The sequence below is a fragment of the Lactuca serriola genome, chromosome 1, assembly GCF_051521515.1.
Source record: "Lactuca serriola cultivar US96UC23 chromosome 1, Lser_US96UC23_V15, whole genome shotgun sequence".
Taxonomy (NCBI): domain Eukaryota; kingdom Viridiplantae; phylum Streptophyta; class Magnoliopsida; order Asterales; family Asteraceae; genus Lactuca; species Lactuca serriola.
Genome location: NC_136408.1, coordinates 71,680,541 through 71,697,760, shown reverse-complemented (window position 1 = coordinate 71,697,760; position 17,220 = coordinate 71,680,541). Strand labels below are relative to the sequence as shown.

The following is a 17,220-nucleotide window of genomic DNA, read 5'->3' as shown; positions in this document are numbered from 1 at the left end:
TTAAAATTTGAATTTAAAAGGAAACATATTCAATAGTATATGAGTTTTAATATTGTAATTTAATGGTTATTTTTAAATAAGGCAATTATTAATTGAGGTGTAAATATGATGTGTTAATTAAAAAAAAAAGATAAACAATGAGAAAATGACACATGAAAAAAACATCTATTCAAAAATACCAAAAAATACATGTGTCCAAGTTAATGAGAGAGTGACATGTGGCAAAACTATTTTTATTTATTAGGAAGGATTTAAGTAACAATATCTTTTAAATATCTTATAAGATTTTACATTTTTTTAAAACGACACCTAAAACTATTAACATAAAGTTTATTAGGAATTTCTACAAAAAAAAGTCTCTTACATAAAACAAGTCTTTAGATAATAACGATAATTTTAACAATAAGACATATAATATTGTATTCATTTTTTTTTTTTGAAATTTATGATTAACATTCATTTCGAAAGTTTATTGTAAATAATTGCTAATGTTTACACATTCATACTCAACAAAATTTATATGTCAATAGTTTTTTTTACCAATATAGATTAAATTACTTAATTATTTTCAATTTCGTTTATTTTTTTTTAAATTTATTTAAAAAAATATTAAATATTTACACCTTTATATTTTTTTAATAAACACATGTAATACACGGGTCTCACACCTAGTGTTCTAATAAATAAGTGTTTACCAGTACATTTAGAAAATTGATTTTAGATTTCAATCGACCATTATCACATGATATAGCAAAAAAAAAAAATCATGCCTACATGACGTCAACTTAAGCACATTTTGATCATAATATGTCTATGTGGATTTTTTGTTTAATTCTTATTTTTAAATTATCTTTTTTTTTTTAATTTTAAGATTATAATTGTGTTTACATTGATTACATCTCTTACTTTTAATTTTAGAAAGGTCACCCATACACACATACAAAAGATTAAAGCCAATAAAATGGATGTATAGAAAGATTAAGAACATTAACACTAATATTATGAAATTTATTCTTAATTTTGTTTGATTCCTATAGTAATGGTTTATTGCGGCTAAAGCCCATTTCAAATGTGGACAAGTAACATAATATTGATCTTGCCATTGTCAATGCAAATATACAACTACAATTGCATCAAGTACAACTTCACAATCCTCTACTCATCTCAACCTATAAATACAACCCATAGCATCATTCAATCTCCATAATCCAAAACACTCGAATCAACCCATTTTAACCATTTTTTATCCTTAAAAACCATGGGTGTCTTGACATATACCGATGAACACATTTCAACAATCCCTCCAGCAAGAATTTTCAAAGCCTCAATTCTCGACTCACACATTTTGATGCCAAAACTCATGCCAGGTGCAATCAAAAGCATTGAATTTATCAAAGGTGATGGTGGGGCCGGAAGCATTAAGCAGATTAACTTTGTCGGAGGTAAAGTTATACTTAATCCAATATGTATTAATATGGTCCGAAAATGTGTTTAATTTAATCCTTGTATGTAGGTTATGTGAAACATCAAATAGATGAAGTGAATGAGAAGACATTCACATACAAGTATAGTTTGATTGAAGGTATGGGTATATCAGACAAGATCGAGAAGGTGTCATATGATATTAAGTTTGAGGGTTCACCTGATAATGGCACCGTTGCAAAAATGACCACAACTATTTACACTCATGGTGATTTTGAGCTTAAGGAAGAAGAACTAAATGCAGGAAAAGAAAAGGTTTTAGGGCTTTACAAGGTTGTGGAAGACTACCTCCTCAAAAACTCTGATGCATATGTTTAAAGATTCCTATTTTTAATGTTGTGTTGTATCCATGTTTTGTGTTTTTAAGATTCCCACTATTTTCTGAGAAATAAGCATCACACCATTAATAAAATTTTACTGACAAAATTGTTTCTTGATACAATGAAGATACTTCAAGATTTGGGAGGTTAATGGTTATTATGAGTTTGTTGTGTAGACCAAGAAAGATTTGGTGTTATGAGTAAAGCCAAACTGATTGTAAGAAGACACAGGGTAGCATGTCAATTGCTTCTTTAGTTTGAAATTTTTTTTGGTCCGACTGAAGACCAAATCAAGCCGCATATCAGTTTGGTTCAGTTTGAAAACCATGGAAACCGATTTTTAATGTTAAAAACAACCAATAAGATAAATATGATATAATCATATAAGAAAGATCGAGTACGACGGTAAAACCACCAATTAATTTATGGTACAATTTTTCATATTCGGTGTATAAATTTGTGTCTTGCTCAACATCTTTTATGTTTTGATAATTTGCTAAGATAATAAGAGAAACTAAAAGCACTATATGATATATTTGTACAAATAGTCGTGTCTATCATGTGGTTTCATTTCACGTTATGACATGCTATAGCAAAAAAAAACCACTTTTCATTCCTACATGGCGTCCATGTAAGCACATTTTGATCACTTTATATTTATGTTGATCTTTGTTTATTTTTATTTTTTTAATTTTTTTTTGTTTATATTTATTTTTACAATTTTTAGATTTTAATTTACGTTTATTACATAACTTACCTTTCTTTTTAAAATCATGAGACCAATAAAGAACAAAATAAAAACCAATAAAATGGACTTAATAGACATATTAGCATATACCAATACCAAAAACACTAACACCAAAGCGTGCGACTTATACTCAATTTCGTTTGACTCGTATGGTATATTCTTGCAGCTAAAGCCCATTGCAAATCTGGACAAGAATGAGAATGTTGATCTTGCTTTTGTCAATGCAAATGTACAATTAAAATTGCACCAAGTACAACTTCACAATACTCTTGCCCATTTCAACCTATAAATACAACCCACATCATCCTTCATTCACAATGTTTAATAATTCACAATGTTTTCTTGACATAAACATCATACCATAAATAAAATTCGACTCAAAAAAAGTGTTTCTTGAAATAATGAAGAGAATTCAAGATTTATTGGCTTACTATGAATTTGTTGTGTAAACTAAAAAAGATTTGGTGTTTATGTAACTTGATGCTAATAACTTCCCCACATTTTAAGAGACACTTAATGTTCGAATATTAACTTTTTCTAACATTAAAATGTTTTGTAATAGAATTTAATAATAATGTTGATTCTATTTTAGAGTTCATCTATATCTATCTATATCTATATCATTATCATCAAATCATATCATATCATATTATAAAGGAATCATTTTTTCTTTCACCACATTCATTTGAAACTCTCATGTATTTTCCTTTCACTATATTCATTTGAAACTTCCATAACTTTTTATTTTCTTTCTAATAATGATTATAAGTTGGTTAATAAGATTAAATAAATATCAAACATAAAGTGTAATCATATATAAACTAACTTTCAATATTAAAAGAAAATACTTACTTCTACTTATAAAGTTATATTTTTTTTAACTTTTTACATATTATACTTAATTTATTAGTTTTAATATATTGTTGGATCTAAACCATTATCATTTTAAAGCTACAACTTTTGAACAATTTGTATAAAATATTTAAATTATAAACTTAAATATAACATTACAGGACCAACTTAAATATAAATTTTAGTTTAACTTAAACAACCCAAATAATATTTTGTAAATAGTTAAAGTGATAAATTGCAGTGTCTTTCTAATAATGCTTATAATTTGGTTAATAAGGTTAAATAAATATCAAACCTAAAGTGTAATCATAAATAAACTAAATTTCAATATTAAAATAATATCTTTACTTTTACTTATAAAGTTATGTCTTAACTTTTAAAATATTATACTTAATTTATTAGATTTAATATGTTGTTGTATGTAAACAATTATCAATTTAAAGCTACAACTTTGGAAAAGTTTTGACAAAATACTTAAACCTGTTAATTTAAATATATAACATTACAGTATCAACTTAAATATAAATTTCAGTTCCACTTAAAAAACCCAATGAATATTTTGTGAATAGTTAAAGTGATAAATTGTAGAGTGCTAAATGCAAAAACTAAATTATAATATCAATTAACTAAAATATTTCCTAAAGATATTTGTATAATCGTTAAAAGTTTTCAAATAAGTAGCTTAAAATAACTTACAACAACAATAGTTAAAAATAACTCTATATAAATGATTATATTGTTACCTTTAAAATAAAAAAAAACAATTTCTGATGTTTTAAATAATTATAATGATAGAAATTAAAACGTTAAGAAAATAAATTTTAAAAAAATAATTAACAATAACAAAAACTAAAAATAACATTAAGCCATATATTATATTTAATTTTATTCATGAGTAACCCGCGGGTAGAAGTCATTCAAACGGTTGAGATTATACTATTATAATAGATGTATATATTATCATACAATTCAAAATAATCAATATATTATATCAATTTAGTATACAAATTATTATATCAAATTTAACAACAACATTATTATTATATTTAATATATATATATATATATATATATATATATATATATATATATATGTTTGTAAAGATTTCAACTGTATAGGTGTTTATTCGCAACCCGCGGGCATTCGTCTGTTAGCTTATAGAAGATGCATTTTTACTCAAATAATATTCATTTGAAACCTCCTATTTGAAGGAATACCACTCAAAAGTATCTTAATAATGATTAACTATTCAAAGGCTTTATAACTTATATAATATGTTTAATAATCAATTAATGGATAATCTACTATAAAAAGATCAATCTCTTTAAGTAGACACACAAATACAAATCACATATAAAATTTACAAAAAAAAAAAAAAAAAAACAAGTTTAAAGGTTTTTGTGTTGGTTTGAGGCATTTGGACCATTTTCGAGTCATGTTATTAGTTTAAAGTTTTTAATTTGTAAGTTTATTATATCTAATACTTTTTTATATATATTTTTTCTTGATTTAAGTATTCTTTTAAGATAATCATTGTATGTTGTGATTGAAATTTTAATGTAAATTATAGTAGATTCATATTGTCGATCATAGGTTATGGAATGTGATATAGATATTATTTAATTAGATATTGTATATATGTTTGTATATTTGTGTTGCTTCAAAGCAATAATTAATTACAAATCATGGATATGTCATATTATCAATATTATCCAGGTAAGTCTCTTTTAAAATACAAATTGTCTATCTTATCACTTTATATTTTAGTAAATGTTTAACATTTTAATTATAATAATAAGTATTTTTAAAAGTTTTCTTTCACTTATTAATAATAATAAGTGCTAAATTATAAAAATCATGGATATTTCATATTATCCATGAAAGTCTCTTTTGAAATGCTAATTGTCAATCTTATCACTTTATTATTTAGTATATGTTTCATATTTGAATAATAATATTAAGTGTTTCTTAAAAGTCTTCTTTAAACTATTAATAGTAATAAGTGGTTTAAAATTAATGAACAATAATTTTAAATGATAATAGCACTAAATTAAAAATAACATAACTTTAGCTACAAATAAATTGTACTTTAAATGAGCATCATTATTGAAATTAGAAAATAGTCGCATAAGTAAAAAATTTAAATTAATCTATCATAACATTTGTTATAAATAATACTAAATAGATAATTATCGATAATTCTATTACTGAGGAAGGTGGGTCAACGTCAATGAATAATATTGTTCAAAATTGTTTGAGACTTATATATATAAATTAGTGTAAAAATATTATGTTAAAGTTAATATCAATAAATAACCATTTTAAACATATATTTTTCAATATTTTAACAATATATATTTAACCTGTGCAGCGCAACGTGCGGGAATTCGTCTAGTATAAAAGAAACTTATTTACTTGCACTATATGCATTTGAGACCTCAATGACTTTTCAATTTCTTTCTAATAATTATTATGTATTAATTAATAATGTTAAATTAATGTAAAAACTAAATTCTAATCATAAATTAACTAAACAAAAACATTAAAATATCATATTTTTACTTTTATTTATAAAATTATTACCTTAATTTTTTAATATATTATAGTTAACTTATTAGTTTAAATAGGTTGTCGTATGTGAACAATTTTCATTTTAAAGTCACCACTTTTGTATAATTTATGATTTTATGCAATATAATTAAATTATTAATTTCATTATAATGTTAAGCGATTAACTTAAATCAAAATTTCAGTTAAACTTGAAAAAACTTGATAGACTATTTTATAAATAGTTAAAAGTTATAAATTATAGCGTTAAACCTAAATTCTAATCCTAGATTAACAAAAAAAAAAAACATGAAACTATTTTTTATAATCATTAAGAATTTTCAAATAAGTAGCTTATAAATAACTTAAAATAAGAATAGTCAAAAGTTATATTATATAAAAAATTATAATGTTATCTTTAAAAACAAAAAACAATGGTTGTTGTTTTAAATAATTACAATTAAAGAAACTAACAATATTCATCAAATGATTTTTTAAAAAGTTCAATTTCTAAAACCAAATTAAAAGAATTAAGAGTTTCTAAATATGTTATGTTAAATAACTTACACAACAATAGTTAAAAGTAATATTATATACATAGAATTATATTGTTACCTTTAAAAACAAAAACAATGTTTGATGTTTTAAATAATTACAATGACAAAATTTAAAATCTTAAGCAAATAATTTTTTTAAAATTAATTAATCATAACAACAACTATAAATATCATTAAACTATATTTATATCTAATTTTATTCATGATTATGTAGAGGCGTCGAGAGATTATAAAATTTTAAAAGATGTCTACATTATTATATAATTCAAAACAAACATTGTTTATACTAACTTATTATAAGATTTATTATATAAGGGTTAACAACAACATTATTGACATATTTAAAAATAATATATTTGTAAAAAATTCTAATATATTGTTGTATTATGAGTAACGCGCGGGTATTCGTCTATTTTATATTAAATATTGAGTTATAACCATCAATGTTTGATTAAGTTACCATCAATATTTGAAAATAAATTTACTTTAAAGACTAAAATCTTCTAAAATAGACATTTTAAGGGACACTTAATGTTCGAATATTAACTTTTTCTAAAATTAAAATGTTTTGTAATAGAATTTAAATTATTATGTTGATTTTATTTTAGAGTTTATTTATATTAAATATTGAGTTATAATCATCAATGTTTGATTAAGGGCGTATTCGGCAAAACTAACGGGTAGCTGGTAGCGGTTAGCGGGTAACTGGTATCGGTTAGCGGGTAGCTTTTGATTTTGGAGCGTTTAGTTGAAAGCTACTCCATGTAGCTTTTGATTTTGGAGCGTTTTGTTTAGGCTAAAAGATAAACGTTCATGTCGTCGAACGAGACTTTTTCTTTTTAACTAGCGTTTTCTTAAAAGCTAGAAGCTAGAAGCTCCCAAAAACTACGTGCCAAACACGCCCTTAAGTCTCCTGAAAATTCTAGTAAAGACGATTTTGCCACTGTGCAACGCTATCTATAGCTAATAATAAAACCATTTTTTTACTTTTCATGCATATATAACGCCCAAATAAGCATGTTTTCATCTATTATGTAAGTTTCATGTTTATTATTTAATCGATTTCAAGATTATCTTTTTTATATTTATTACATACATTAAGTTTCTTAATGTGGACAAGAAACAGAATGTTAATCTTGCCAATTAATGTGAATGTACAATAACAACTCCACAACACTCTTCTCATTTCAACCTATAAATAAAACCCATCTTTTAGCCTTGAAAACCATCTATATACTTAAAAACACTCAAAATCAACCAATTTTAATCATCTTTAATCCTCAAAAACCATGGGTGTCATAACATATACCGATGAACACACTTCCACAATCCCTCCATCAAGAATTTTCAAAGCCGCAATCCTCGACTCCCATAATTTAATGCCAAAACTCTTGCCAGATGTTATTAAAAGCATCGAATTAATCAAAGGTGATGGTGGGGCCGGAAGCATTAATCAGACTAACTTTTCAGGAGGTAAACTTATATTTGATCAAATATCTATTAATATGGTGAAATAATTGTGTTTAATTTCAAAATTGTATGTAGGTTATGTGAAACACCATGTAGATGAAGTTGATGAAAATACATTAACGTATAAGTATAGTTTGATTGAAGGTATGGGCATATCCGACAAGGTTGAAAAGGTGTCCTATGATATTAAGTTTGAAGCTACACCTGATAATGGAACCATCTCAAAGATGACTACTACTATTTACACCCATGGTGATTTTGAACTCAAGGAAGAAGAACTAAATGCAGGAAAAGAAAAGGTGCTAGGGCTTTACAAGGTTGTGGAAGCTTACCTTCTTGAAAACCCTGATGCATATGTTTGAAGATTCACATATGTGTTTGATATTTTTAAGATTCCTTGTGTTTTCTGAGAAATAAATATTGCACTATTAATAAAATTTTAGCCAAAAAGGTACTTCTTTATATAACGAAGAGAATTGATGATTTGTGTATATCGTTGCTCTAAATATGACTATAAATATTTTAGGTGTCAATCTTAATATAAGATATACTTGATAGCTTAGACCTAACTTAGGAACACCCCTCATTTGCAACAAACTAAGAAAAGAAATCTTAATAATATGTTTACAATCCTATTTGATGTCTATCTTGACAAATACAGAACCACTTTTTATAGGATATTGTTTTTTTTAGTCTATCTTTATCAAGTATTGGTTTATCCTTTCCTTAGCTAAGTCTGATACTTTTGTGAATTGGTTGTTCTCATTGTACACATCTTCTATTTACTGTTGGTTTGGCATATCAATAAAATAGTTTTCAACGATTCTTTGAATAATACCTTAGATTTCTATATGGTATCAAAGCCCGAATCTGAAACCTAAAACATACCTTCTTCTGCTAGAAGAATGACGGGAGGAGCAGCCAAAGACAAAGACATCGAAGAAGGTTCTGGTGGCGGGATCGATCATAACTCACCATATTATCTTCATCCTTCCGATGTACCAAAACAACTTCATGTCAATGAAGTTCTCTCATATTCCAAATTTAACAATTGGAGCCAAGAGATGGAAAACTTTCTATTCGCCAAAAACAAATTTGATTTTGTCGATGGAACACTTCAAAAACCAGAAAAAGGAAAACTGGGATTACATACTTTGGATGAGGTGAGACGCGATGGTGAAGGGATGGCTCATCACCAGGATGGAAAAGGGAATTCCTGACAGCGTCAAATATGCGACTTCAGCGGCAGAGATCTGGACAGACTTACATGAACAATTCGGTAAGGAGAGTTCTCCAAGAGCCTTTGAATTAAAACATAAAATAGTTGCAACTAGACAAGATGGTTTGTCTGTTTCTACTTATTATACTGTGACAACCCGAAATTTCCATTTTGTACGAACATTATCTATTCAATAGAAGCTAGACCTGTTTCAATGAATTTCAGACTTTTCCGAATAAGTTTGTGTACATTAGGGTTTATGTTTAAGGAGATATCAGGAGAGTGGATGCTCATGCGTTTGTGAAACTTGAGTATTTCAAAACTTCATAATGTTAGAGCCAATTCCGGAATAAAAATATTTTCTGCCAAAAATATTTCAGGACTATAAATAGATTTCTGAACTAAATTCATTCATTATTCACATTTCCAACTAGAGAAAAGCCATTTTCTCTCTCACGGATCTTCGGGTTTTCATCCCAAATCGTGAGTACACTTCTCTAGTTGTTTTATAATATTTGTTATATTCTTAATAACATAGATTAAATGTCAGATATGTGAGATTCGGAAGTTTACCGCCCAAGAACGTTCTTGGGGAGTAAACTCCAAAATGAAGCTTAAAGGCTATCTAGTCCCATTTCCTTGTTAAGTAACTAGCTAAGGATTATATGTATGTATATTTGAGACTAGAAAACAATCAAAAACACCTAGCTTAGGGTGTTCACGGCCCAAGAACTTCTTGGACCGTGAACTCCAAATTCAAGGGTCAAAATGTGCCCTAATCACTCCTAAGGCTTTAGACATTAACCCTCATTTACTTCTAGCTAATTTGTGGACTTTAAAACATCAAAAGCACCCCTTAAAGGGAGTTTACGGCCAAGGAAATACTCTTAGGCCGTAAACACCAAATAAGGGCACCAAAGCGTGCCTAGGGTCCTCATTAACCTTAAAAAATGCCTAGAAATTATCCTACTTGTGCTTGGGACTTGAAAGAATAAAAACACCCATCCCATGAGAGTTTACGGCCGTAAACTCTAAGGTATTTGGCATTGGGGCCGTAAACTCCTCAAAGGAGTATTTCTATGCCCTAAACTACCCAAAGGATTAAACCACCACGTAAGACTTATTCTAGAAATCAAATAGCACTTCAAAACACCAAATACCACCAATTTGAGAGTTCACGGCCATAAACTCAAGGGTTTACGACCGTAAACTCCTTGTGTGGAGTTTATTTAGGAGTAAACACTTATACAAGATCCTTGGAAGCTTTAAACCCCTTTAGCCTTGTCCCATAACAACCTAGAAGCAACCCATAGGACCTATAACACTTATACAAAGTGTTTACATGTTCCTGAGTGTCCCAACTTATTTCATTAGTTATTATTTGGCTAAATAGTTATATATATGCTCATTATATGATAACTAGGCTCGTGCGTGTGAACAAGTCTCCGTTTGCCACCTAACACGGTATCTGACACTTCAATCCAATCCACTCACCGCAAGTGAGTTCATACCCCTTTAATTAACCTTTGAAATACTTTTAAATGTTTTAAATACTTTATAGGGGGATACAAGTTAAATACTTATAGTTATTACATCAATCACATCTGATTAATAACTAGAAAACCAATGATTTTATTACTGTTCAAACTGTTTATCAAACTGTTTTACTTCAAACTGATTTACAAACTCTTTTACTTATCAAACACTTTTATTTAAACTTTGTTATACTTCTTATAAATTGCATGCCCATATATGTATAGATATATAAGCAATGTTTAAAGGGCTTAGGAAGGCCATCTTCCCTATTTCCTTTTTCTCGATTTGGATGTGGTCTGGTGGGATTTCGGGTAGTCGTCCGAAGGTCGTTTCAATATTAATTATATATCAAATGTAAATATATAGACATAAAAGTACTTCCATATTCATGCGTATTAGTCACATCATTAGTAAGTTACCATCGGGGTAACACAGGATCATACTACTACAATTTCTAGATCAATGAGTCAGTTCATTCATGAGTCAATACTTATTACTAAGAGTACATATACAACTATACTAGGAAGAGAACATATACAACGATACTAGAACAAGTAACATTACATTACATATACATGAATACGTTAACAATTGTGATCCACTGTATGGGAGCATGCCTTAATTGTCATGACCCGAGTTGTAGCCAGAGTCTCTTGAAGGGAGAGCGTGAGTTTGCGTATAGATCTATACTGGATTGACTATCCTACACCTGGCTGCTAGCTACAGCCGGACCGGCAGGTCTGCGGGTGCCAAACGTCATACCTTATTTTTCGACTATATGCTGTTGTTGTTACCAGTCTATAGTATGGTGCAATTTATCACATGATACCTTAATATAAATCCGGTTTAAGGTAGTTAGTACAGTAGTAGTTCCTATAATACCACACTACAGTACTACAATAATTTACCCATTACATATATTTAGTGATTATTTCACTTAAACATTAATGTACAAACTATATTTTGTTAAATGATAGTTACACTTGGGAAATTACACACTTTTACAACAAACGAGCATACAAAACAGTTAAGCCTTGGTAGAAGGCTACTTTAATAGAAAATATAGGTTTTTCTGAGAGATTCAAACTTTTACAAACACTTACAAACATTTACTTACATTTTACAAACTTACACTTGAGACATGTTCAATTGTTTTTGATAACAAACATCGACACTAAAGTACTTATGAACTCACCAGCTTAATGCTGATAAACTCTTTCAAAATAACTTGTATTCTCAGGTCATCAGTAGACAGGTACCGAGGCCAGCTTTTGAGAAGATGGAGCGCATCCAAGACTCATCTTATTATTTTGATTTACATTATTTTTGGTGTCTATAACTGTTCAGAACATGCTTGTATTAAAATTATATATTTAATGCAATGGATGATGTTGTTTGCTTTACTGTGTTGTGATACTTTACATGACGTCCTCCGCCCCAGAACGTTTCCGCCGTTCTTGGTTTTGGGGTGTGACATATACCAACTTACGCACACTTTGGGATGAGACGTCATCCATATTCCCCTTCCCAAAGTGTTCATGCAATAGTTGCTCATGTGAACTTGGAAAGAGACTTAGCGAGTATCAAGAGAAAGAACGCCTATACCAATTCCTTATGGGATTGGACGGAGAATTCTCCATTATCAAAACGCAAATCCTAGCCACTAAACTGATACCTTCGCTTAGCATCGTGTACCATCTAGTAGCTGAAGATGAAAGATAAAGGACAATTTCGAATGACAAAAGAACACCTGTTGAGTCGGCGACTTTTTAAACCTTCCAAAGTCGAAACACAAATTTTGATTTAGCGAAAGAAAAGAGTGTTTCCAAGACAGTCAAAGACAAGAAAGATGAACATTGCATACACTGCAATAAAATTGGTCATAATAGTGATAGGTGCTTTAAGCTAGTTGGGTATTCGGATTGGTGGCCCGAAAAGAAGAATGAAAAGCCCAAGACAATGACAGTCCATGTTGAAGTGGAAGAGAGCCCAATACCTGAACTTACCAAAGAACAATATCAAATGTTAATAAATCACTTCAAGAATTCGAGTATCGATGAAGGACCGTCACGAAGTGCCAACATGGCTGGTAAGCATGATTGGATCATCAATTTAGGTTGTACCGAACACATTGCCTTTAATCCTAATTTACTTACTAATAAAAGAGTCACACACTTTGAACCTCCTATTGTAATACCTAATGGTGATGTTATGTGACATCCCCAAAATCTCGGCCAGAAAAGACCGATTTTCATTTATGCTTTTAAAATAATTTCAGAGTACTTCCTTTTGATTTGAAAGAGTTGCGGAATTTGTTCCCCAAAACAAAATGTAATAAAACAATGTTTACCAAAGCATTTCATAAGAGAAATGTATTTTCATTATATAATCAAAACTCGGGATGTCATGTTCCGATACAGACCATAAAGCATAAACGTTAACATTACAAGTCATTCAACAAATATATATATATATATATATATATATATATATATATATATATATATATATATATACAGACTTGTAAACAAAACAACTTGATGGTTCATCCATCTTATGCCCTTGCGCCACTTCCTGTAATACAAATAAAATTGAGTGGGTCAGGCTTGTGAGCCTGGTGAGCATATAGGGTTTTCAACCCACAATAAATAATTATATTTAATTCCACCAACCAACAATAACCCAATTACCCATTCCCGTTATTCTCACTTTAAATCCTTAAGACAACTGACATAAGGGACCTAGTCTAAGAATATTTCATCAGGGAGACAACACATGCTTCGGGGGTTCCTCATCAATATAAGTCAAATAAGGCAACCATGAGGGGCATGGAGTACAGCAAATGAACACCCAAGTTCATTAACACCTACAGGTGGCGAGCCTGCTAGTGTTCCACATGACTGTCTAGAAAAGTCTGTGGTCGTCATCTAAACTCCGCTAGATGACTGAATCAAAACAAGAACGAGGCCTCTCATCTGTTTATTACACACCAACTATCTACCCATGTTCTACCCAACATATTAGTAGATAAAAATATACATTTTTATACATAGTTTAAAAACCTGTATAGCATGCTTTAATCAATACATATTCCACATAACAGATGAGGCACACACACATAACACGTATTTCATAGAAAACAAATCAGATCCATGAAATAGAAGAGAGTGAATATACATTCACACATATAACACAAAATATACACATAACACGTATTTCGTATAAAATACTTTATAATTATGCGTTAGAAGAAAGTAACCACACACTCACGCATATAAACAACAATATAATTAATACACTCAAACCATACTTGTATTATTATCGTGTTTATGAAAGGTAGTATACACTCACGTGATCAGAAGATGATCGGACAGCACTACGGCTTATAGAAGTAGTATTCCTTTGGCAGATCTGGAAGATCTTCACAAAAACCGGACTCCTCGCGGGCAGAGCTTCGGCTCGGGAATCTTACTTCTCGGGATCTTCGGGACTTCGAAACTTGCTTCGGGGCTCGAGAATAATACCGGGGCTTCGGGGTACTTCTAGCACGCAAAACGATGCAAAACAAGAGAGAGAAGAGAGAAAAAGAGCAAATGAGATGGCTGCCCTCGCATCCTATTTATAGGAGGCTGGAGCCTCGGAGTACGTTGGGCGTACAGCAGTACGCGGGGCGTACGCGTCCAAATCGTCACTGCATGCGTCATCTGAAGAACTCGAGTGCGAGGCGTGTCATGCTTTGCTGAACACTGGGCGTACTTCGGATCAGATCGGTGACTCCTTCGGATATACATCCGAATTAAAGATTAAATTTAAATACAAGTTATTTAATAAACTTCGGAAATTCATATCTCCTTCATACGAACTCCGTTTTCGACGTTCTTTATATCCACGCGTAGGTGAGACTACGCTCTACAACTTTTGTTTAGACTCCGTCGGCTAATTTTGACTTTATTTTTTATTAATTATTTTTAGTAGGCCGGGACAGAAAAACTTCGTTATAAATTCATAACTTCTTCGTTTGACGTCCGTTCCCGCCTAACTTTTCATCGCTTCGATACCAACAACGAGATCTTCGATTCTCGTTTAGATTGATTCGACTAAAAGCCGCTCGATCTCAAAGCGAGTATGCGGGCTGCATACCGCTAAGTCGAAACTTCAAAAAATCATAACTTCCTCATACGAAGTCAGATTTGGGCGTTCTTTATATATTCGGAAACCTCATTTCAACTACTACAACATTATCCAAAGATATCAAGTTTATTTTACACTTAAATTTTGACGCTCATTTTATTCTTAATTAATCAAATCACATAATTAAGTAATTAAGCACAAAACACATAATACTCAAATAATATACTTCTATTATTTCAAAACGGGTTACAAAGGTTAACCTAGACTATTACATCAACGAAAATGCATAGCCTGGAAACGCGGGCGTTACAATTCTCTCCCCCTTAGGATGATTCCGTCCCCGGAATCACACATCAACAAACAAATGCGGATAGCGACTCAACATGTCACTCTCCGTTTCCCAGGTGAGATTTGGCCCATTCGAATGTTTCCAACGAACAAGCACTAATTCGACCATCTTGCGTCGAAGCTTCTTAGTCTTTCGGTCAATAATTGCCTCTGGTTCTTCAATTAACCTCTTGTTTCATCAATTCTCAATTCAAAAATTGGAATTATATCGGGAACTTCTCCCGTGAACTTCCTCAAATAACACACATGAAAAGTGTTGTGAATTCCATTCAGTTCCTCTGGTAGTTCAAGCTTGTAAGCTTGGTTCCCAATCCTCTGAAGAACTTTAAACGGTCCAATAAACCTTGGACTCAACTTTCCCCTTTTACCAAATCTTATAAGTCCCTTCCACGACGAGACTTTAAGCAAAACCGAATCTCCAACTTCGAAGGTCATTGGCCTTCGCTTCTTGTCAGCATATCTCTTTTGACGATCTTGAGCTGCTAACATTCTTTCTCTAATTATTTTCAACTTTTCAGCGGTTTGCTGGACCATCTCGGGACCCATAAACTGGTTTTCCCCAGCCTCAAGCCAACAAGACGGCGTACGACACTTCTGTCCGTACAAAGCTTGATAAGGTGCCATCTTTATGCTCGAGTGGAAACTATTATTGTAGGAAAATTCTACCAAATGTAAATGTTCATCCCAGTTACCTAGGAATTCCAGGGTACATGCTCTCAGCATATCTTCAAGTGTTTGTATTGTTCTTTCACTCTGGCCATCAGTCTGTGGATGGTAAGCTGTACTTAAACACAACTTGGTACCCAATTCCTCTTGTAGACTTTTCCAAAACCTCGAGGTGAAACGGCTATCACGATCCGACACAATCGTTAACGGAACACCATGAAGCCTCACAATTTCCTTCACGTAATAATTTGCAAGCTTCTCCATAGACCATTTCTCCTTGGCTGCTATGAAATGCGCACTCTTAGTGAATCGATCAACGACCACCCAAATCATGTCGTGACCATTCTTTGTTCTGGGCAGTTTAGTGACAAAATCCATAGCAATGTCTTCCCACTTACCCATAGGCACAAGCAATGGTTCTAAACTCCCATACGGTTTCTGATGTTGTGTCTTTACTCTCGCACAAGCCACACACTCAGCCACATACTTTGCAACATCAAGCTTCATCGTCGGCCACCAGTAGTAGGGTTTTAGGTCCCTATACATTTTAGTGCTACCGGGATGAATCGAGTACATGGTTTTGTGAGCTTCTTCCATCAGAAGATCTCTGACTCCTCCTGTCTTAGGTATCCAAATCCGATCTTGGAACACCTTCAGTCCATGACTGTTTACACCGAACACCAACGTTTTGCCCAAACGTTCCTCTTTTCGGTCATTCTTCTCAGAAGCTTCGCTTTGAGCTTTCTTTATACTTTCCAAAATAGTCGAGGCAACTTCAATTCTCAACGCTCTTGGCCTTTTCCTTTCAAGATTGACTTTCCGACTGAGAGCATCAGCAACAACATTAGCTTTACCGGGATGGTAAAGTATCTCACAGTCGTAGTCCTTGAGTAACTCTAGCCAGCGGCGTTGCCTCATATTCAATTCTTTCTGATTAAAGAGATATTAGAGACTCTTATGATCAGTGAAAAGTTTGCACTTCGTGCCATAGAGGTAATGCCTCCATATTTTCAGAGCGAAAACTACTGCTGCCAACTCCAAATCATGAGTTGGATAATTCTTTTCATGCTCCTTCAGCTATCGAGACGCATATGCTATCACCTTTTCTCTTTGGGTCAAAACACAACCCAATCCAACCCCAGACGCATCGCTAAAACAGCGAAGTCTTCAACTCCATCGGGTAAAGAAAGTATCGGTGCCTCGCATAGCTTCTTCTTTAGCTTCTCGAATGCTTCTTTATGCTTATCACTCCAAGCATAAGTAGTTCCTTTGTGGGTCAAAGTTGTTAATGGAGTAGCAATCGAAGAAAAGCCTTGGATAAACCTTTGGTAATATCCGGCTAAT

General features: G+C 31.3%; 2 protein-coding genes across 2 annotated transcripts; both read left to right on the top strand.

The window, feature by feature from the left end:
• Positions 1–1,258: 1,258 nt before the first annotated feature.
• Positions 1,259–1,800, top strand: LOC145069319 (major allergen Pru ar 1-like). Its single transcript, XM_079016253.1, has 2 exons — positions 1,259–1,442; positions 1,514–1,800. Exons 1-2 carry the CDS (start codon positions 1,259–1,261, stop codon positions 1,798–1,800), a joined length of 471 nt encoding a protein of 156 aa, XP_078872379.1.
• A 5,963-nt stretch (positions 1,801–7,763) lies between these two features.
• Positions 7,764–8,338, top strand: LOC145069313 (major allergen Pru ar 1-like). The gene is made up of 2 exons (XM_079016249.1): positions 7,764–7,979; positions 8,052–8,338. Exons 1-2 carry the CDS (start codon positions 7,796–7,798, stop codon positions 8,336–8,338), a joined length of 471 nt encoding a protein of 156 aa, XP_078872375.1. The 5' UTR covers positions 7,764–7,795.
• The last annotated feature ends 8,882 nt before the right edge of the window (positions 8,339–17,220 follow it).